The following is a 22,793-nucleotide window of genomic DNA, read 5'->3' on the forward strand; positions in this document are numbered from 1 at the left end:
CCATTCCCCAACTCTCTGTGAATGGTACTCATGGCCATTGATCAGTGTTCTTTGATCAGTGGGTTTTGGTCAGTGATTGTTGATCAATGGTCATGGGAATTTGCATAATTATGATTAAGGAACTGACCTCACAGCCCATTGTTCCTTCAGTGGGCTGGTTTCAGTCATTATGCAAATGTACTGTTTATAAGGTTTGGGGAAACCTGCAGTCAGCTGAGACTGAAGAAGTCACTTGGATGAGTGACGAAACGTTTCTCCCACAAAACGCTACGTCCAGATGAACAGATTCAACTTTTGGAGATTAGAAGACATAGCATAAATTTTCACTGCTATGCAGATGACACGCAGCTCTATCTATCCATGAAGCCAGGTAACACACACCAATTAGTTAAACTGCAGGAATGTCTTAAAGACATAAAGACCTGGATGGCCGCTAACTTTCTGCGTCTTAATTCAGATCAAACTGAGGTTATTGTACTCGGCCCTGAAAATCTTAGAAATATGGTATCTAAGCAGATTCTTACTCTGGATGGCATTACCTTGGCCTCCAGTAATGCTGTGAGGAACCTTGGAGTCATTTTTGACCAGGACATTTCCTTCAATGCACATATTAAACAAATATGTAAGACTGCTTTCTTCCATTTGTGCAACATCTCTAAAGTTAGAAATATCCTGTCTCAGAGTGACGCTGAAAAACTAGTTCATGCATTCATTACTTCCAGGCTGGACTACTGTAATTCATTATTATCAGGAAGTCCTAAAAACTCCCTGAAAAGCCTTCAGCTGATCCAAAATGCTGCAGCAAGAGTCCTGACAGGGACTAGAAAGAGAGAGCAGATTTCTCCTGTATTGGCTTCCCTTCATTGGCTTCCTGTTAAATCCAGAATTGAATTCAAAATCCTGCTCCTCACATACAAGGTCTTAAATAATCAGGCCCCATCTTATCTTAATGACCTTGTAGTACCATATCACCCTATTAGAGCACTTCGCTCTCACACTGCAGGCCTACTTGTTGTTCCTAGAGTATTTAAAAGTAGAATGGGAGGCAGAGCCTTCAGTTTTCAGGCCCCTCTTCTGTGGAACCAGCTTCCAGTTTGGATTCAGGAGACAGACACTATCTCTACTTTTAAGATTAGGCTTCAAACTTTCCTTTTTGCTAAAGCATATAGTTAGGGCTGGACCAGGTGACCCTGAATCCTCCCTTAGTTATGCTGCAATAGACGTAGGCTGCCGGGGATTCCCATGATGCATTGAGTTTTTCCTTTCCAGTCACCTTTCTCACTTACTATGTGTTAATAGACCTCTCTGCACTGAATCATACCTGTTATTAATCTCTGTCTCTCTTCCACAGCATGTCTTTATCCTGTTTTCCTTCTCTCACCCCAACCAATCACAGCAGTTGGCCCCGCCCCTCCCTGAGCCTGGTTCTGCCGGAGGTTTCTTCCTGTTAAAAGGGAGTTTTTCCTTCCCACTGTCGCCAAAGTGCTTGCTCATAGGGGGTCATATGATTGTTGGGTTTTTCTCTGTATGTACTATTGTAGGGTCTACCTTACAATGTAAAGCACCTTGAGGTGACTGTTGTTGTGATTTGGTGCTCTATAAATAAAATTGAAATGAAAATTAAAATTGAAATAATTGCCAGCTGGGTCAGTCACGTCCGAACACCTGAAATCTCTGCAGAGCTGATCAAGATCAGCACACACAGAACAGGGCAGACTTTGTGCAGCTCTCAGTAAATGAGATCAAACTTCCACTTTACATTTAACAACTATACGACCACGAGTGGCATCGCCATCCAGGGTGGAGGAACCCATATTTTGAGCAGTGCGTCGTGGAGGAATCCAATAAACATCCAGACAACCTGAGCAAGTGGACCGACAAAAAGAGGAAGACCTACTCACAAACGACATGGGGTAAGTGTTTTAGAGTCCATAAACACAAAGCTGGATATCCTAGGGATGCTCCATCAGGAGATCAGAGAGTTTATATACAGAAGGGCAACACAGAACTCAGACTTTCTGTCGCAACAATAAAAACAATAAATCAACAGAAAAACTGTCCCTGACATACAAACGAGAAGTATGTGAGACAACTTGGTTTTGAGTCTTAAATGTTTGTGCTCATGTTTCATAGGTCTCGACGTTAATTTGTTGTTAAGATGGATTTTGTGTTTGAGCATTTGATTTTGGATAGTTTGTTCCTGCCTCATGTTTTGTTATGTTTTGCAAGTAGTGATGTGGAGATGACACCTCACGGAGGGTGTGGCACATTGTGTTTATTGTGTTGATGTGTGTCACTGGTCCAGGTGACACCTGGGTGAAAATCAAATCTCAGGACGTTCCACATTTCACGGATCACATTAACTCGGTGGACCGACACGTCAAATTCACCAGGGAGGATATGAAAAGTGGCAGGTTAGCCTTCTTAGACTGTGAGATTTCCATCAGTAATGGGGGACATCTAAAAGCTGACGTGTACCGTAAACCTACACATACGGATCAGTATCTAAGGTTTGACTCTCATCATCCACTGGAGCACAAACTGGGTGTCATCAGGACGCTACAACACAGAGCGAACACCATCCCCACTGACACAGCGGCCAGGGAGGCAGAAGAACAGCACATCAAGAAGGCCCTGAGTAAATGTGGTTATCCCAGCTGGACTTTTGTCAAAGCTGGGAAGGCACCTAAAGAAAGCTCCAGCTGATCCAGGAGAGAAGGACAACCGCTGCCCAGGTGAAAACCTGTAGTGATCCCATATGTGTCAGGAGTATCGGAACAGCTGAGACGCATTTTTTCTAAACACCGGGTCTCTGTGGCTTTTAAACCCCAAAATACGCTGCGCCAAAAACTGGTCCACCCCAAGGATCGGGTCCCCCGACACAAACAGAGTAACATAGTGTACGCTGTTAAGTGCCAGGAGGATTGGCAGGATTTATACATCGGGGAAACCAAACAACCTCTAGCGAAGCGGATGGCACAACACAGAAGAGCAACCTCATCAGGCCAGGACTCCTGTAGTTCATGGACGTTGGTGTTGATGTCATCAATCTGTAGGCCGAGCAGTGTGTTTGTTCTGGTTCAATCATTTATTTGTCTGTCAGTGGTCACGCTGCACTTCAGTCTGTTTTATCTCCTCGTCTGTCACTTTTGGGAAGTCGGATTTTACCCCTTACCGGAATTATTTGCTTCTCTGGCTGATGTCCAGTTGGATTGAATTTTTGCATTTTGAACTTTAACCTTGGTCTTCTGTGTTCTGTGACTGGGCCGTCTTCCCTCTGTCTCTCATTACAAGGAGCCGGGGATCGAACCACCAAAAACCACCAACCACCTTTAAATAAGATCCAATGAGACACAGATCGTGCAAAGCGAGGACCCAAATGCAGATGATTATAGGCAGGAAGGAGTTAACTGAAGCTGAGCTATTGATTTATTAAGGCTGATTGGGAGAAAATACAGAACTAAAAAGCAAAACAAAACTAAAACAGAAAACCTAAGCTGACAAACGCAGGGAACGGAGAACACGGACCGTGAAGAACCACAAGGGTAGATCAACAGTCTGACGAAGAGCAGAGGAAACACTGACGGGTGAATAAACATGGAGACAACACAGAAAGGAAACTCAACAACCTCAAATAATCACCAAACAACATAAGCACAAGAAAACAAAACCAGGAAATGAGATGGAGAAGTCCATAAACACAAAACCCTGGGTCAAAGATCCAGAACCGTGACACAGACTGAGAGCACACCTGTGTTCAGGTAAACCTCTGCAGTTGTTGTATTCTAGTTTCATTTGTAACAGACTCCAGACCACCCAACAGGGTATTCATAACAGGGGCTCAGACTGACTCTGCTGCGTTACATAGCAACATACAGTGTGTCATCACAGCACGCTCATTCCTGTGTGTCACGCTCTAAAACATCCGTGTAGCAACACAGCCTACTGCCAACAAACTGCATCTGCTTCACTGAGAGCTAAAGCCAGACACAGAACAGTTTCCACAGAGAACATTCGTCTGTCTTCAAACGAAGGATGAAGCTCCAGGGGCAAATTCTTCCCAGGAGTCTTTGCGTGTTGACGTCACAGAGCTCCTCCTCCTTCTTCAGAGCTAGCGGACGCAGCACGATGGAAGAAAATCAGTGAGTGTTTAAAGAACTTTTAACTTTTAATGAGGTAATGAGGTTCTGCTGTCGACCTTCCTCCATATGGACGTGATTAGGATAAACATGTGCCAGTGAAACTTCCTGTATGAACCCTTAAACTATTCGCATGATCAGCGTAACGATCCGTTCGCGTTCGTCTTCTTCCTGAAACTCTTCGGTGCTTTTGCGAGGAGGAAATCGTTGGAAAATTGTCTGAAGCTTGCTGAAGAGGGTGGGGAGGGTGTTCGTGGTTATGTTGTTGCGTGTGTGCGACTCAGTTTATGTTCATGCTTTCTGAAATCAATCTTATCTCTATAAGACGACCATGCACCTTTGTAGAGCGCTGCAGGCCCTTTCTGTTTCACTTCCTGACATTAGGAGGCGTTCCTGACCGATTGCTGCTATGTGATTGGCTGTGAGGAAGTGTCTGTCTTAGAGGAAAGCAGAATTATTTTAATGCTGAGTTTTCCGATTTTCTTCTGCAGGAGTCTAAAGTTGTGTGATTTTTAACAGGGCACAGGTCATGATACTGCTCCTGGAAGAGCTGAACAGACTGACTGAGGAGCAGTTTACCAGTTTCAAGTGGCAACTGGGACGCAGGATGCGGGATATACCTGCATACAAGCTGGAGAGGGCAGACCGACATGAAACTGTGGATCTGATGGTGCAGCATCACCCCCATCAGGCCGTGGTCTTCACCACTGACATTTTTAGGGCCATCGCCAGGAACGATCTGGCTGAGCATCTGACTCAGCAACTGGCTGATATCAACATGGGAGGTGATGAACCTGCTTTTTCTAAATGAAGCTGTAGCAATGTCCTCACTTTACTCACACTGAGACAGCAGCAGAGCGCCAGCTGAAGCAAGAAGAATGATTTCGTTATTTTTTTAAGGGAGAACATTTTATAAAATTACCTTTATTTGGTAAAACTTTGAATTTTTCATGACGATGGTGCGGAGTGGTGTGTGAACTTGTGAAACACGCCAGAACCAGCGTGACAGAGTGATCATGTGACTCTGTGGTTATTCGACTGTTTCTCTGTTTCAGATCTGAGATGACGGGTCTTTGCTTGAAGCTCTGGAAGCATCATAACACTCTCAGCTCCCACAGCGCCACGTTCACCAGCACGAAATACAAATCCATGTTTGTTTATTGATAAATAATCAACTTGTTTGACATTATCTCTGCCTCTGTGACCCAAACTCTGTGTTACAGCTCCACCGTCAGGGCAACACTGGACTGTCCACCCTTATGTAACCGGGTTATAATTACACAAAATATGTTTTAAAACCCACATTTGTCCCTGGTATACCTGACCTTTAGGACCTCCAAGTCTGTAGTCATCTCCATTATCAGTTAGAGCGCCTCCTCATCTTTTTCTTCTTCTTTGGTGCAACCCTGTAAATTTGGGGTAATCCTTTGGCCTCTCCCCTTTTCTATAATTCCCCTGTGGGGGAATTACTCCTAATTATATCTTTATCCACCTTGATGTTTGTTATTGTGTGTTTTAGTTCGTTATTGTCATCATTACAGCTGTCTTTACTAAATGCTGTGTGTAGTACGTGTGTGTCTCGTGTGTAGAGGCTAGCATGAATAGATCATTCTTGCTAGCTTGGAAGTGTAGTGAGTCTGGTTAACCACACTGTTTATATTTTACTTGGAGGTCTTTCTTTCTACCTTTCATTGTCAGGTATGTCAGATTTTGTGTTGGTGTTTTTTTTTTCCATGTAAGTTTGTACTTCATGTTTAATGTAAAAATAAATGCAGCCCCTTTTCTACAGTTCCCCTGTGGGAGAGGAGCTGGAGCTGGCAAGTTGTTTACTTGGAGGTGTTTCTTTCTACCCTTCTGTGGGAGACAATGCAGGAACGCACCGGTTACACTTACAGGTCCAGCACAGCCTCCATCTGAAGCATGAGTTGTACAAGATGATTTACCAGTGAGCATAGGTGTGCCCATCAAACCAAATCATTCCCAAATGAATTGTTTACTAATTAATCTCAGAACCTCCACCAGGTCACCAGCTACCTGGCTAACATCAGGGGCAGGGCACACAACAGTCTGTTTGGCACGCCACTAAAAACAAAACCCTGACGGTTCACCCATGTCCTGCTGCTGGGTGTTAACGTGATCTCCTAATCATGCTTCAGCAGCAGAGAACCTGCAGACGGTCGTCACTTACCTGAGCTCACAGTCCAGCATTTAAGCTCAGTGAGTTCAGTAACACCTGGAGGCTGCAGCAGCCTCTGTAAGCAGGTAGAAATATTTCTTTACTCCAGGTTAATGGATGAGCCTTCTTTGCTGTGCTGCTCCCCCAGCACACCACAGCATAGAAAAGTACTCCAGCAACCACTGACTGGTAAAACATCCTCAGGAGCTTCCTGCAGATGTTAAAAGACCTCAGCCTCCTAAAATCACTGAAAGTCCATCTTATTTTACATTTTGAACCGTCGATTAAGTTTAAGAGCGTGCAGTTTGTTTGTGCCCATTTTTATTTAAAATCACATAATTACATATGTACCCACTGGTGTCAAGACAACCATCTCACCCTCAACGTCGCAAAGACAAAGGAGTTGATAGTGGACTTCCGGAGGTGCAGGGAAGTACACACCCCCATCACCATCAACGGCGCTGCTGTGGAGAGAGTGAGCAGCTTCCGCTTCCTTGGTGTACATCTGGCTGAGGATCTTACGTGGTCAGTACACATAAACAAAACAGTGAAGAAGGCGCAGCAGTGCCTCTTCTTTCTCAGGAGACTGAAAAGATTCGGCATGAGCCCCCGCATCCTCAGGACCTTCTATCGCTGTGCCATTGAGAGCATCCTCACTGGATGCATCACCACCTGGTATGGCAACAGCACCGCTTACAACCGCAAAGCTCTCCAGAGAGTGGTGCGGTGTGCTGAACGGATAATTGGAGGTGAGCTTCCCTCCCTCCAAGACATCTACAGGAAGCGGTGCCTGAGGAAAGCGGGGAGGATCATCAAGGACTCCAGTCACCCCAGCCACAAACTGTTCAGACTACTTCCATCAGGAAGGAGGTTCTGCAGCATCCGGTCCCGTACCAGCAGACTGAGAGACAGCTTTTTCCACCAGGCCATCAGACTGCTGAACACGTTATAGACACCTCACCTTCATTACTGGAACTTCAACATTATGCACTCCACACTGTACATTAATGCCACTGTTTTGCACATACCAACCTCTGTATATTTTATATATCTTATTTTATTGTTTACTTTATTTCATTTGTAAAACATGTATATACACACTATATACACACACACACACACGTAGAAAAACATATTTAGTACACACGTTCAGTAATGTATATACCTTTATATATTGTACATATATTTATTACTTTTTAGATTAGCCATTTTTATATTTTGCTTGTTTTACGTTATTGTATTTTTGCACAACTCTGTTGCTTGTGAAGCTCGCACACAAGAATTTCACTCACATGTACTGTACCAGTGTACCTGCACATGTGACGTGACAATAAAAGTGATTTGATTTGATTTGATTTGATTTGATTTGATTTGATTTGATTTGATTTGATTTGATTTGACCCACTGCACGGGTAATAATGAACCACCGGCGAGGGCCACCAGAGGGCGCTGTTGATCTGCCCAGAGAGGACTGACGGTCTGACTGTGGCTTCTTTGGCAGACAGGATGCAAACTCAGGAAAGGAGGGGAAAGAAGACAAGCCAGGACTGGCAGGTCAGAGAGGGCGGAGCTAAAGAGAGAGAGAGAGAGAAACCTGTTTGAGTGATCTGGGCTCGGCCCTCCAAGATCAGAAGAGAAAAAAGTGAAGTAGGATGGTTGGATCTGCCTTTTACTGCAGGTAAAACACAACAAACCCTCTATTTATCTGTGTGTGTGTGTGTGTGTGTGTGTGTGTGTAACTAGTTGTAGTTGAAGACATTTGCTTTGTTACATTTTTGTGTGTTGTTGTTGTGTTTGTCTAGATAAAAGTGTTTCCAGTGGACTTGTAAACCCTATGTCACGGGGACCTGGTCCCACACCTGCATTATGGGGACTATGAGTCTGTTTTTAGATTCAGTGCATGTGTGTGTTTGTGTGTGTGCGAGTGTGAGACTGTGTTAGTTGCTGGTTTGTGTGACCGGGTGTGACACAGTGTCCTGATTTCAGACTGAGCGGGCTTTTTTCGCTCTTAATTAAAAATCTATAGAAATGACAGAATCACAGTGAGAGTGTGTCTGAAAACCCGCCGGGCATAAGAACAGGTTTTACTGTAACTGCAAACTCTGCTGTTGTTGGTGGTGGTTACACTTAGAAATGGGACGGTCCTAAAGTTGTCGTTCGACGCACACTTCAAACCTGGAGGTAAACATTCACAGGCCTCGGAAATATTCACGTTTGACTGTTTTATCGCCACAAATCACAAGCGAGAGCTAAAGACAGAAAGAGTCAAAGGAAGAGCTCGGTACAGGAAAGAAGGGCCTTCATCACAGCCTTTTATTCTGAAAGCAACCTGCTAAACACATTTGACAAAGTTGTGGTCAAAGTCCTCGACAGGCTGTAAACATGCAGAAGGTTCACCTGGGCTTGGATACGTGCTCTTGTATTCCTCACACACAGACAGAAACACAGCGCATGTTTTATGTCTAAATCTTATTAGACGTGTTTTGTGTTATTACACAGGGACACATCTTACATGAAACATACAGAACCACATGTAACAGTGTTCTGTATGTTTAATAATGCAAAAATATTGAAATCACACATGTTCATCGTGTGTTTATGTGCGACGTGGAGAACAACTTGAATAAGTGAAAAAAGAATTCGCTTCCACTAAAGTTTTTAGAGGCGAGTCACATGACTCCACGTCGCAGGCTGGAGTTCATCATCAAGTAAAAACTCTGCACGTTATAATTCTGTATGCTAACAAAGTGGGAACGTATCTCATTTTTATAAAGTTTATTACATTTAGATGTTTCAGAAAACAACAGACGCTGAACATCTGCATGAACAGATAAGAGCTCAATAATAAGAATAAACCTGCCGCTGTAGTATGTGTTTATAATAATGTTATAACAAGTGATAAATGTGTTTAGTTTGTGTTTGGACACAGGGCTGTGTGCTGTATTCTCCACAAACTCCATAAACCGGGCTGAACCTGAACCCTGACCCTGACTCACAGTGTTTTAGTGTGTGGGGACTCTTTGTTTTCACGGGGCTCAGGATCACTGAGCCATCCTTCCATCAGGTTACTGAGGAAGTTTGGAAGGTTTGAAACAGCGTGCGAGGAGTGAGCGGGCAGGTGCTATCCAATCAGAGCCGTGTGTTTGTGCTTAGAGTGTGTGATGCTTGTGTGTGTGCATTCCTGTCAGCGTTGGTTTGGTTCCAGCCTCGTCTGGGCGGAGCCAGCAGACAGATTTATGACCTGGACTTGTTTATTTCTGTGTGCTGTGACCACACCCGCTCTCACACAGGGTAAAGGTTGAACAGTCTTTAGATTAAGCGAGCTGGGATTGGCTGCTGGGTGTATGATGTCACTTGAGGTGTGGCTGACGAGGCCCTCGCAGATTCTCCTTTAAATGTTTTATCTTTTCTGATTGGTGGACAGGGTGTGTCCCGCCACAAACCCTCCAGTTTATTTTTTCACATGCTTCGCTCCTGTGGTCACACAGAGCAGTCTGTGTGTGTGTGTGTGTGTGTGTGTCACATACCAGCCTGCTGGTGCGGCAGAGACACAATCACAGTGAGCGAGGAGGGGGAGGGGCAGCAGCATTCCAACATACCAGCGTCTCTGAAACTCACCTGTCCCAGGTGTGTTTAAATAGAGAACAATGGATTTCAAAAATAAAACTTTGTCTTTGCAGCGGCAACAAACAAACAGCAGGAGAAAAACACAACAATAATAATTATTAAAAATGATTGAAGTAATAAATAAATGAACAAAATCACAGTAAGATTCTTAATGCCATGTTTATGAACGAGTGAATTCCTTCATGGTTTTTGTACAGCAAAAAAAACCTCCAGTAACTGAAAACCAGAAAGGTGAACTAATGATCCATGAGAGATAATAATCAGTGATGTCTGTGAAGGTTCTCAGTCATCCAGGTCATCGTAGTCAAAGGAGTTTGCAAAGAAAAGCGTCTGGACTTAATCAGTGATCATGATTTTCATCTACGGCCTAGAAATCAACATGGTCCACTGAAATCAGCATGATACCAGTCAACTGCTCCACTGCTGTACAAAGCTACGTTCATTATGGAAATATTCCACACATAGCCCGCAAATAAATCTGCAGGCGACGTCATACCAGGCTCTATTATTTATATCTTAACACATGAAACTCCTGCAGTGACCTCACAGTATGGCAACGCACGCAGCTAAACATGGTAACTCCTGACATGGAACACAGTTTAAAATAATAGAAAAACAGGAGGGTAAGGGTGGGGTAACAGGAGGGCAAAGAGTGGGGTAACAGGAGGGTAAAGAGTGGGGTAACAGGAGGGTAAGGGTGGGGTAACAGGAGGGTAAGGGTGGGGTAACAGGAGGGCAAAGAGTTGGGTAACAGGAGGGTAAAGAGTGGGGTAACAGGAGGGCAAAGAGTGGGGTAACAGGAGGGTAAGGGTGGGGTAACAGGAGGGCAAAGAGTGGGGTAACAGGAGGGCAAAGAGTGGGGTAACAGGAGGGCAAAGAGTGGGGTAACAGGAGGGCAAAGAGTGGGGTAACAGGAGGGTAAGGGTGGGGTAACAGGAGGGCAAAGGTTGGTGTAACAGGAGGATAAAGAGTGTGGTAGTAGGAGGGTAACAGGAGCCCAGAGTTCACAGGTTTGAGGCCGGTCGTTTCCAGGTCCATTGGTGACAGAGCAGCTGATTGGATGTTTGCTGAAAGCTCTGGGCCAGATGACATCATCAGATTTTAAATATTGATCTGTGATTGGTGATTAGTGATCAGTAGGAGTTGAAATGTTTGGCTGTCCTGCTGCTCTGTGAGCCCACACACACTGTTGTTCCTTCACAAAGACAGGAAACACACCACTGTGTGATGTCACTAAGCGGTGGGGTCTACGCCGCTGTGTGGGCGGGGCTTGCAGCAGACAGGAAGTGCAGGCGCTTCCCTGTGTAAACAGAGCTGCCCTGAGATCAGCCTCCTGCTATTGTTCTAATCGAATGCCTGGCTCAGAGGCTGCTGGGAGGGAAATAGCCCCGTACTGCAGACAGGGTGGCTGTAGCTCAGGAGATCCCTCACTCTCCCTCTGAGTGGCTGAACGAGGCATGTTACATCTCAGACAGACGTCCAGGTCAACATAACCTCTGCTGCATCGCAGTTCACCTGCTTCTCTCTGTCCAATCAAATCAAAACACAGACTCAGGTGCTGCTCGAGTGCAGAGACCCTTCAAGGAACAGGCAGAGAGCACGTGAACTGCCAAACTTCAAACCAGGGCAGTGAATGCAGCGCGTGCTCCTCAGCTCCGCCTCAGACTTCAGGACGGACAAAACCACATGCTGTACGGCCAAATATTCACAGCTCTGTCTGCGTGTGGCGACGTTCGATGCTGAGGATGCAGGTCCAGGTTCATCGTTTCAGTCACAATCACCTCAAATGAGGCTTTGCATGTGCTTCACACCTGAGTTTTGTTCCTCCTGTTGGTGCAGTACATTCTAGTTACAGCTACCACCCCCACCCCCAAGGTTGAAAAATGAGCACTGACCAAACCCTGCAGTCCCTCTACTGTCCACCAGAGGCTTCGGCATACGATAGTGTGGACGCAGAGTGTTTTCAGACGAAAACGCTGTTTTCAAATCTATCCGGGCTAGTGTGGATGTAGCCTTAATCTAAAGCTGACTAAAATCTGAAGTGTTTTCAGCAATGAGAGCGTTTTTTTGTCCTGGACATCAGATGTGAAATGTGTCAACGTTTTGTTGTCTGTTCATGAGAAGCAGGGAGCTCCTGGCTACAGATCAAAGCTAAGCTGACTGTACAAGGAGATTACTTCTGATTGGATCACTTCCACACCGTCCCGCCTTTCTACAAAACCTAATTAATTCTGATTGGATCTTGTCTCTCCAGAATATTTTCGTTTCGTTTTAACTGATGAAGTGTCGATACATTTGATCACTGTTTTTGTCCTTGTTCGTTAGGTTTTTATGTAGTTTACGCAGATATGAGGAAAAATAAATGTTGAATGTTCAGTGAAGGTTTCACACAAAGGACTGACAAACTGAAAGCAGACGGGCTTCAGCCTGGAGTCTGCTTCCTCAGACTCTCTGTGTGAAACACAGCTAACCTATTTTAGTCACTTTAAACTGTTTGTCTTTGGTTAATGAAACACAGCAGCGTTAACTCCTTCACTGCGCTGGAAGATAAATGTGATGTTTGTTAAGTGGACTGAAGCGTTTTTGCTTCGGGGCTGTGGGAGGAGCTCAGACCTCACTGTGACTTGTTCTGACATGAAAGCAGAGGAGCTGATAACTGTCATTCCTCTGCTTTCAGTCCATGAAGACGGTCTGTCCTTTCCTCAGTGTTAGAGACTTTCATTCATTCAGACACGTTTGTTCTACAGCTGTTAGAAAAGTGAGTGAGGAGAAACTAGAATCTTACAGACATGGAGGAAAGACAGATAGCCTTGGCCAAGGTATGAACCCCAAGTTGCTCTCAGATGCATTTTTTCAGAGTGTGAATGTTGGATGAAAAGCATGAAATGTGTAAGTGTAAAAAGACTGTGAGCAGCGGCCATGTTCTCGCTGTGCCTGCAGTGAAAAGGCAGGTCTGTTGGGTTAGCATATGCTTCTATGTTGATTTAATGCGGTGCAGCCCAAAACTGTGGTTTGTAGATGCGCTACAGTTGGCCCAGCTCTCACAGCTCATCAGACAGAAACACCCACAGACGGGTTATACAGGTGTTTCCACGAGCTCGCCAGCATCTACCTGATGTTATCATCAGACAGACACGAAGGCTTTGAGTGAACAGAAACACCAACTGAGTCAGCACACCTCCGTGGTTTCTGCACCTCTCTCATCCATTAACACGTTTAACAGGAATTAATTATGATCACCAGTTAACCCAACATGACTGCATCTCTGTCTCTGGACTGCAGCAGCAAACACAACTTACTGCTGTTTTTATGAGTGTGTTTTTCTCTCAACTGGCACAAAGGAGCCGAATCTTTGGATGAAAGTAATCAACACATGAAAGAACCAAGGGCAACAGGCGACTCATGACAGATGTACAGAAATGTGTTTTTACATGTGTTTGTTTGTTTGTTGGTTGGTTGGTTCATCTGCAATGTTATTTTCTTTGAGTGTTTGCTTGTGTGTTTGTGTGTGTTTTTTTGTTTGTTTGTAGGTTTTTGTTGTTTGCTTGCTTGTTTGTTTCATTGTTTGCTTGTTTGTGTGTGTTTGTTGGTTGGTTCATCTGCATTGTTTGTTTGTTTGTTTGTTTGTTTGTGTGTTTCTTTGTTGGTTGGTTGGTTCATCTGCATTGTTGTTATTTCATTTGTTTGTTTGCTTGTATGTTTGTGTGTGTTTTTTTGTTTGTTTGTTTGTTTGTTTGGAGGTTTTTGTTGTTTGCTCCCTTGTTTGTTTCATTGTTTGTTTGTTTGTGTGTGTTTGTTTGTTGGTTGGTTCGTCTGCATTGTTTGTTTGTTTGTTTGTGTTTGTTTGTTTGTGTTTTTGTTGTTTGTTTGTTTGTTTGCTTGCTTGTTTGTTTGTTTGCTTGTTTGTTTGTTGGTTGGTTGGTTCATCTGCATTGTTGTTATTTTATTTGTTTGTGTGTGTGTGTGGTGTGTGTGTGTGTTTGTTTGTTTGCTTGCTTGCTTGCTTGTTTGTTTGTTTGTTGTTGGTTGGCTGGTTGAAATGCATTGTTGTTATTTTATTTGTTTATTTGCTTGTGTGTTTGTTTGTTTGTTTGTTTGTTTGTGTGTTTCTTTGTTGGTTGGTTTGTTCATCGGCCTTGTTGTTATTTTGTTTGTTTGCTTGTATCTTTGTGTTTGTTTCTTTGTTTGTTTCTTTGTTGGTTGGTTGGTTCATCTGCATTGTTGTTATTTTATTTGTTTGTTTGTTTGTTTGTTTGTTTGTTTGTTTGTTTGTTCGGTTGGTTGGTTCCTAGGCATTGTTTTTATTTTGTATGTTTGTTTATTTTTTCCTTTAGGAAGGGGGTGTAGGATCAGGAGTGACCTTTGACCAGTCACCTTCAGATTAGATCTACCTGAGGGGGCAGGGCCTGAAAAGCCCAGGGTTGTCAAAATGGCAACAACGTCCTCCTTGCAGAGCAAAGGTGAGTCATCCGACTGTTGCAGGTGAATTCCAGCTTATTTAGACTCTGATTGGATGAAATCACCACATTCACACCTGATGAAGCTGTAGGGGAGCGTTCGATGGCGCTGCTCTGGTGCGTCTGCATGTTTACAGTCACAGCACATAAGCACATGTGCTTCACATTATTGCCATCTCCCTGCTCGTGACCAGCTCGTCTGTCTCTTTTAAAACTACAGATAGCGTCAGGAGGAAGTGAACCAGACTTCATTTTGACCTCAAAAACTGAACACAGCAGCTTTGAGAAGGTTGGGTTAAAATCTGTGAAACTTTTCTGTTCCTCTGTCTGATCCTTTCTTTCAGGTCTGGGTCTGGTTCTGGTGGAATTTGGGTATGAGTACGAGGGTCGGGATGGGGTGCTGGTCACAATCAAACCCAATGAGCGCTATATCCTTCTGGCGAAGACCAACAACCACTGGTGGCAGGTCCAGGAGGATCGCAGCTCCAAGCCCTTCTACATCCCGGCCAAGTACGTCAAAGAGCTGCCGCTGGAGTTACCCTCTCCTCTGGACTTTGCTGATCCTCCCAGTTCCGAACCGGTGCTGCCTGTCATGGCTCCAATCCCTGTGGCGGTGCCTGTCCCCATCCCAAAGCCTCTGGAAGAGTCCAGAACCAAACCAAGTGATGACATGACCATCAGACTCACACCCGATGCGGTCAAAAGGCACCACAAAAATGAAAATCGGATGTCTACATTTGGCGTCCCGCTGGACTTCCAAGATGTGGCACCTCGGCTACCTGGGGCCCCTGCTGGTCCTGCAGAGCCCGGGTCAACAGCAAACAGCAGAACTGCAAACTCTACCGATGGCAAGAAGCAGCCCCACCCGTCAGGCTACGTGGAGGACGTCAGGGACGTCGGGAAACCTCGCGTTCCCAGCTTCAGTCCGGCAGACCCCCTCTCAGTGCCCCGGCCCCACGTCCAACCCATCCGAGTCGAGACGCCGGTGATCCCACCCCACAGCAACCTCCACAACATGTCCTCCTCTCCAGCAGGACGTCCGGACGGCCACGAATCTCCAATAGAGCCAGATGAGGAGGAGCTGGCAGAGGATGAAGCAAGCGTGGAGGAGAACGGTGAGGAGGAGCGGGACTCAGTGAAGGGCGAGGATTCACACCACATCTACGAGTCCATCCAGGACCTGAACCTGGACCTGGAGGCTCTGGTCGGAGGGAGAGCGAGCCCTGCAGCACAGGCCGAGCCTGCAACACCTGAGGCTGCACCTGCCCCACCTCCCACACAGGTACGTCACCAGACTATGAAAATGACCCTTTGATAAAGTCTCTGATTGTTCTGCATGACTTTGATGTAATCAAATATCTTTTTACAACACCTGGACTTTATTTTTATTGAAATGTTTGGTAGAATGGCACAAAGGTAAAAATAAGTGTTCACGAACGGTTAAAGAACAACATGTTACAGAGTCCTCCAAAATAAAAGTCCTGTGCAGCGTGTCATTTCCTGCAGTGTCCACGCAGGAAACAACTTTTGGGGGAAAAGAAAATCCCAGCTCCTCTTTTAATTCTCAGCATACCAGAAACAAACTGCTGACCTTTGACCTCCAGACCCACTGAAACTAAAGAAAACTTAGTTTAAAGATTTAATTTAAAACATTTTTTTTGCACTGTTTACTGTTTTTGTTAGTTGTGATCTTAATGTTTCTTTCATTTGGTTTTAAATTTAATTATTTACTGTTTTTTTAAATATTTGTTTAGTTTAACTTTGTATTATTTGTATAAAATAATTTCATTGAACTCAAGAAGAAGATGGATGGATGGATGAACTCAAGTTGCTTAAAATCTACAGAGAGCAGACATTTGTGCAGGCAGGGTTACTGAGGGGAGCTTTTCCACAGTTCAGGGTCTGGTGATGTCACAGCAGGATGTAATGAGGTCAGCAGGATGTAGTGATGTCACAGCTGGCAGGATGTGTTCAGGGTCGGACAGGAAACTGCGAGACGATGACGTTGCAGCGACACCTGCTGGTGAAAACAGACTTCTCCTCACACACACTGTGAGGAGTCTTCAGTCAAGGTTAAATCATGCTGCATTACAGCAGACAGAGCACCTCCTACCCAGCATGCCGTTCAGCTGCTTTAATCATCCGTCCATGCGTTTTCTTTTGGTTATCCAGTTCAGTGATGGGGGGATGGAGCCTCTCCCAGCTGTCACAGGGTGAGAGGTACACCTGGACAGGTCTCCAGTCTAACACACAGACGCTGACTGCACGTGTTTGGAGGAAGCTGGATACTGGAGTTGAACCCAGGACCTTGGTGCTGAGGCGACAGCGCTGACCGCTGCAGCATCGTTCAGCTGCTTTACTTAGTAAAAGTCTGTTTGCTCGATCCGGCTGTGAGCTCCTTGCTGATGTGTAATTACAACAGTGAGTGCGTGATGAAGTGGGTTTGTCTACTCTTCAGTCATGGAGCAGGTAGACCGGCTCCTCGCATTGCTTTCCGATGTCAGCAGGTAACGATGAAGATCAAGTGTGGGCGTCGCCTTTAAAGTGAAAGGTTTGAGTTTTCAGAATTTGAACTTTTTTCTCGTCAGAAATTTGCTGCTTGGGTTCTAAGATGAGCTGGCAGCTCTGAGTTTGTCTTGCTGCAGATTTATCTACGTCATATCCACAGATCGCTCTGAAACATGACCAGCACCTCCCTGACATGAGCCTCGGATAGATTTGAAAACGGCATTTTCGTCTGAAAACACTCCGCGTCCACACTATCATTTTCACAGAGTTGTGCGTCCACATTGCAACGGCTGAAAATGCTTAGGTTTCAGTTGCAAAAGTGGGTGAGAATTAAAGAATCTGAAGAAAAGCTATCTGCAGCATGTACAGACTGATATTAATCTTTAATAGGGCTGTCAAACAAAACAACTGCTGTATAACGCCCTCCGCTATCTTGGTTTAATTAGTCACATGACTGCATCATATGACTAAAATGTGTCACCGTTTAAGAAAAGTCTCCGGGTTCGCTGTCTACACTGCGAAAACGGCGTTTTCAAAAGTATCCGCTTTGGAGAGCGTTTTCAGCACACTGCGTTTTCCTTGACCCAAAATGCCGTCTCAGTGTGGATGGAGACGAAAACGTATTAGTGTGGACGTAGCCTCAGTAAAGGTAAAGTAAAGGTGGCAGCAGGCCATAAATCAGTTGTTGGTGCGTGGAGATGGAGCGGTTTCAGCCACAGTGTTTCTGACCTTCAGCTCCTGTCAGAGCTCAAAGGTTTTCAGAGTCTTCGGTCTGACAAGTCTCAGTGAAACTCAGCGTCCACATGATCAGCTCGGGACTTCCTTATCTGACTGGTGGAGCATCGAGACTGCAGCTCTGCTGTTTTTTGGGTGACCTCTGACCTTTAGCAGTTGATGTCTTGCTTTAATGTTGTTCAGCAGGTGGTTTGTTTACCTCGTGTCAGCAGAGGGTGGAACAGATTGAGTCATCTTGTGTTTGAAGCTGTTTCCTCCTCTGAGGCTGTCCTGAAGCCAGGTGTGTCCCAGGTGAGGTGACCGGCTGAGCCAGGTGCGAGCGCGCTGCTGTGTTTGCAGTAAATGAGCTGCAGCTGGATGTTTTTCTGTGACGCTGCACCTTTATGACTTTACCGGCTCCTGTGGTCATCAGTCAGCTTCCTGTCAGTCGCAGAAATAAAAGCTCTGCATCCTGGTTAAAGGGCAGTCATAAAGTCAGCCTCTCCTGATTGGCTACTTATAGTGTGTGTGTGTGTGTGTGTGTGTGTGTGTGTGGACAGCACAGTCCCCTCCGTAGTGTTGAAGGTGGTCACGTCACAGACTGTATATAAAAGATGGGCGTAGCCTCTGGACCTGCTCCTCTGAACGTCAAAAGTTCATGTTGATGTTGATTCATGGTTTTCTTCAGTTTTTGATCGACTGCAGAATATTTATAGTTATCTGTTATAAAAAGCCAGGACAGGAAAACCTGCTTCATGTGTTTCTGTTTTAGTTACTTTGACACACCTGCTGTGACGCTCACACCTCTGATGAAGTCTCACAGCTTTGTTTTCATGCTAAGTTGACAATCGAATCGGGACCTTGTGAGTCAGAACTGACCCCGGCGCTAGTGCAGGCGTCTGTCATCAGCTCACAGAGACAACAGCAGGTTTTCACCTCACTAACTTCTCTTTGTTGGATCTCCATCCTGCTGTCAAGCAGCAGGTGGCAGCATCGGATTGTGTTGCTTCAGATTTTTCCTCAAATTCACCAAAAAGTCAAATGTAAAGAATAAAGGTGTTACAGGTGTTAGTTCGAGCTGTGACTGTGAGCAGAGGTGTGCTGCTTACAGCTGCTGCTGGACTGCAACACTGAGTTGCATGTTTCCTGCAGTCTGAGACAGCTGGAGGCTGCTTCCTGCATGCAGCGAACGCCCATTTGCAGCTCCCTGTGGACCTGTAGTGTGGACATCCCAGGACAAGTGGGGAGTCCAAGCAGAGGCTCCAGCTGTTCGAGTCCCGGAGAACTTTTTTAATGCTGGTTTGGACGTTTGAGCTCACAGCAGCATCCTGAACAGGATTGTGTTTGCTGAATCCTTTTAGAAGATTTGGCCTTTGGATTTATTGAAGCTTTAGAAAAACTCCAAGACTTATTTATGAAGTCTGATAAGAGTCCAGGGACTTGAGGGAAATGTCCATGAGAAGATTCCAGGAAACTTGAGGAAGTTTGATGAATTCCAGGTGATTCCAGGACTAAGAAAGAAAATTAGGTGGTCGTCAAAGTTGATCTTTGGAGTCATAAAATGTTTCATGAGGTCAATGAACAGTGATCTGGCTCAGCAGTGTTGACTCCAAAAACTATTCACACTGCCCGTCAGAGGGGGCGGAGTTACTGAATCAGAGGGGGTGGGGCTACAGCCTGTGCAGTCTAAACACAAACGGATTCTAAAAGACTTTCTGACTTGTTCCTGGTGAGGTTTGATGCAGGACACACTTTGGTGATACTGACACAAACACAGATGCATTATGGGTAAGTCCAGACATGCTGCATTAAACTTTGATGCTGGTTAGAGATGTTGTCACTGTTTCCCTGCGTGCAGCTGCAGGTTCAGAGCAGACGAGCGTGTCGCAGTAAAGCAGGAGAGCAGATTTGTTCAGGTTGATGTGACGCTGCAGTCGGTTAAACACTGATCCCTGTCTCTGTGTGTTTGTCTCACATGACCACTGCAGGGCTGCCCCAGTCACCAGTAGTGATGACTCTAAATGTGCAGGTTACTCCCATGGAGTAATCCTCCCGTGGAGTAATCCTGCTCCACCTGTGCCGTGCTGTGTACAAGCACAAGTTTGATGTACTTTGAGTATTTACACCAGGAAACCTTCTTCTTCTTCTCATCACATCTCAAGCTCGTGCGTAAATATTCTTACAGCTGTAAAAATGGTTTTTGTATAACGAGTCAAATCAGTGCCAGGATGTAACTGTGAGTCTATGCATCAGTAATAATGAGTCAGTGTTTAACATAGAAACCCAGCACACTGACTGGTCGGTCTGAGAAACATTAATGATGAGTAAAGTTTAGTTAATGATAACGAGAATGCCTGCTGAGCAGTGGAGCCTCGTACCCGGCAGCTGTAATGAAAGTGACCTGAAGTGAAATGTAACACTTTCTTTGTTTCCCTGTGGCCACACTCGCCTCCTCGGTGTGACAGGAAGCTGTCTGCTCCCTGCTCAGAGGAGGAAATCTTGGCAGAGGTGAATCACCTCCAACGTCTTCAGGGTGATGATGAGTTTTATCAGAACTTGGTGTATCTGTGGTGTTGTGGAGACGTGAAACGTCTTCATCACCGCGAGGACTCGTCTCCCTGAAGACTGAAAACATCCAGACGTGAGGCTTAGTGAAAGTCTGCAGGAAATGACTGCAAGTCGCTGTGTGTGTGTGTGTGTGTGTGTGTGTGTGTGTGTGTGTGTGTGTTTATAAACTCTGGGAGGAGCTCTTCCTGTACAGCAGCTGATGATTGTCGTAAATGAGGCTGACGCTCCAGCAGGTTCCTGTTTGTTTAGCGGGGACCTCGTCCTCGGTGGGTCGCCGTGCTCTGAGCGTCTCTGTGAGGACTCAGTCTGCAGCCCTGCTAACGCTCGCTCTTTGGACCCGTGGTCGTCTCTGCGCTCCTCTGACTTGCAGAGGTGTGGGAACCCCCTAAACTTTATTAAAAACAGATTTCTGCAATGATTCTTTTCACTCTGAGGAGAAAGGAAAGTTAGGCGGATGAAGCTGGATCTCCATCAGGATGATAACATCACCTCCATGCTGCCGTGTGGGTGATGGTTGGGGGTGGGCTTTAAATGGGCTCATATATGTCTGCGTTCTGTAGTTTTATGACTTGAGGCTCTGAGGCGTGCAGCACAGAGCGGTCTGTCGTCCAGAAGAAGAAGGACACGGCCGGTCGTCGGGTTATGTCACATGCAGGAGGTCTAAACACTGTGACGAATCCACGCCGTGAACATGTCACAGCTTTGACTCAGAGTGTGTCGTTTTGTGTCTGACGGTGAAAAAATCCTCGCTCTCTCTCTCTCGCTCTGTAGAACCAAAGCTCTCCCGACCCTCTGTCGCCCATCTACGCCAACGTCCCGTCTCTGAAGAAATCGGCTCAGCCTCAGAGCTCTTCTGGCTCCTCCCTCTCCTCTCCACCTCCCACAGACCACGCCCCCTCAACATCAAACCACAGCCCATCATCTTCTACCTCCTTGGGCATGATCAGCCCCAACTGCCCAGTCAGCGCAAAGGACAGATTGCAGGTAAGGTGACCTCTGACCTTTCCAGGTGTGTTTTAACTTCATCTTTGTGTTCGGGTCACTTAAAAGCGGAGATGAAGCAGCAGCGCCAAAAGACTCTGAAACTGCATGAAATGAATGTGAATGTAGACGAGAGCTAAACTATCAGGACAGATGTAAGAAGCTGATGTGCAGCTGAGGAAAAAGAAGTGCGAGAACAGAGATGACCGGAGTGGGGTGCTGGTTTAGTTCACCAGGTGGATCACATGGTTAACCCATACGGTTACGGGTTCAAATCTGTGTTTAGAAAAATGCAGGAATTCCTTCTAAAAGGAGAAAAATGTGTTTAAAACATTGAGAAGAGCGTTTGCATTATATATGGTTCATTTTTACAGGTTTCCTGTTTTATTGTGAAGAGTTTTGTAAGAGGAAGTGAACGTGGTTGTGATCGGTAGCGTGCTCTGACAGAAGTTTGTGCCCGTGTTCATGGATGGACCATCTGCTTGACGGTCTACGTGCACATTTTGCAGCTGTATGTGACATTTCTGCCCCACATCCACGAGCAGCTGCTCACTTTTGTTTCAGACGCCCGCTGATCGCTCTGCACACGCGACTGTTTCTGTACAGACAACATGCCTCAGCTGCATCATGAGCCTGGCATCACATAGTAACGTTTACATTCTGTGCAGTTTCCAACATCTTGTGATAAAACTGAAAGTTCTCCGAGCTAAATGGCTTTTCAGGAGCCACACAAACAACACAAACTGAACGCTACACGTAAAGTCTTACTGAACACGTGGACACATCTGCAGTAGGCGTTTGGACACTTGTAGATGGAAAAGTTATTTCAATCCAGGCACAGACTGAGAGTTGCCCATCCTCAGCCTTACTCTCTCCTTCCAACACCTTGCTCGTGTCCTGCATGAGACGTCCTTTCAGGTGACACTGGTAGTCCAGCAGCTGCAGGACACCACATCCATAAGTGACACTGCCAGGTGTGGTGGAGGAGGCGGGGGAGCGGGACGGGCAGCTGAAGCTGCAGGAACAACATCTGGTTCTTTTCTTAACAGTGCGTCAGCTAAAGTCATGAAGCAGGATTACAAAAAGAAAAGAAAGTAATTACAGTTACTGAGTTAAAGCTGCCATCGGGCAGCAACCCTGGAGTTACTAAAACACTGGATTCAAAGCAGTTTGACAGCACAGGAAGTGACTGAAATCTAAATGAACTAAAAGGTAAACGATAGGTCAGACACCACGGCGGCATTAAAAGAGCAGCACTGGATAACAAATAAAAGCTCAGCTAAGCTAGCAGTAAAGACACAAAGGAAGAGCGGAGATTTAAGATTTAGAATTGGACAAAATCAGAAAAATCCATTTTGAGCGAGACGTAGATGAGCGTGTACGCTCGTTTCCTAAAACGATGAACGCTGGGAGTGACGTGAAAGGAGACGACGGTCCAGACAAAAGAAGGGTTGAAGGCTGATGACGCACAGCTGAGGTAGCGCGCTTCATCATGCTGTACCGACAGATTACACACCGATGTAAAGTGGTCGATAAAGTTTAGTGAGAGACATGAAAAAAGTGACGGCAGCACTGCAAACAAAGCGCATCTGAAGAACATTTGTACGAATGGCTCGTTGGATT

At 45.5% G+C, this 22,793-nt stretch overlaps 2 protein-coding genes across 10 annotated transcripts in view; both read left to right on the forward strand.

The window, feature by feature from the left end:
* The first annotated feature begins 3,172 nt into the window (after nucleotides 1–3,172).
* Nucleotides 3,173–5,960, forward strand: LOC100696075 (uncharacterized). The gene is made up of 3 exons (XM_003442546.5): nucleotides 3,173–4,142; nucleotides 4,659–4,924; nucleotides 5,195–5,960. The coding sequence occupies exons 1-3, from the start codon at nucleotides 4,036–4,038 to the stop codon at nucleotides 5,203–5,205; spliced, it is 384 nt and encodes a 127-aa protein (XP_003442594.2). The 5' UTR covers nucleotides 3,173–4,035; the 3' UTR covers nucleotides 5,206–5,960.
* Nucleotides 5,961–7,902: 1,942 nt separating this feature from the next.
* LOC100706005 (rho GTPase-activating protein 27) overlaps nucleotides 7,903–22,793 on the forward strand; it is a 31,202-nt gene continuing 16,311 nt past the window's right edge. For 8 of the 9 annotated variants that reach the window (XM_025906510.1, XM_025906512.1, XM_025906513.1 and 5 more), the window contains exons 1-4: nucleotides 7,903–7,993; nucleotides 14,277–14,402; nucleotides 14,744–15,681; nucleotides 20,961–21,173. In XM_025906510.1, coding sequence (XP_025762295.1) covers nucleotides 14,372–14,402; nucleotides 14,744–15,681; nucleotides 20,961–21,173 — 1,182 coding nt within the window. In that variant the 5' untranslated portion in view covers nucleotides 7,903–7,993; nucleotides 14,277–14,371. Of the gene's footprint in view, nucleotides 7,994–12,615; nucleotides 12,762–14,276; nucleotides 14,403–14,743; nucleotides 15,682–20,960; nucleotides 21,174–22,793 lie in introns of those variants that run through there. The other variant, XM_025906511.1, reaches the window with a different exon arrangement.

This window comes from Oreochromis niloticus, linkage group LG4 (genome assembly GCF_001858045.2).
Source record: "Oreochromis niloticus isolate F11D_XX linkage group LG4, O_niloticus_UMD_NMBU, whole genome shotgun sequence".
Taxonomy (NCBI): Eukaryota; Metazoa; Chordata; class Actinopteri; order Cichliformes; family Cichlidae; genus Oreochromis; species Oreochromis niloticus.

Excerpts from the sequence above, each read along its gene's own strand:
- LOC100696075 (XM_003442546.5), top strand. The coding sequence starts at position 4,036 with ATGAAGCTCCAGGGGCAAATTCTTCCCAGGAGTCTTTGCGTGTTGACG. Across the intron at positions 4,143-4,658 it reads AGCACGATGGAAGAAAATCA|GGCACAGGTCATGATACTGC; the intron begins GTGAGTGTTTAA and ends GATTTTTAACAG.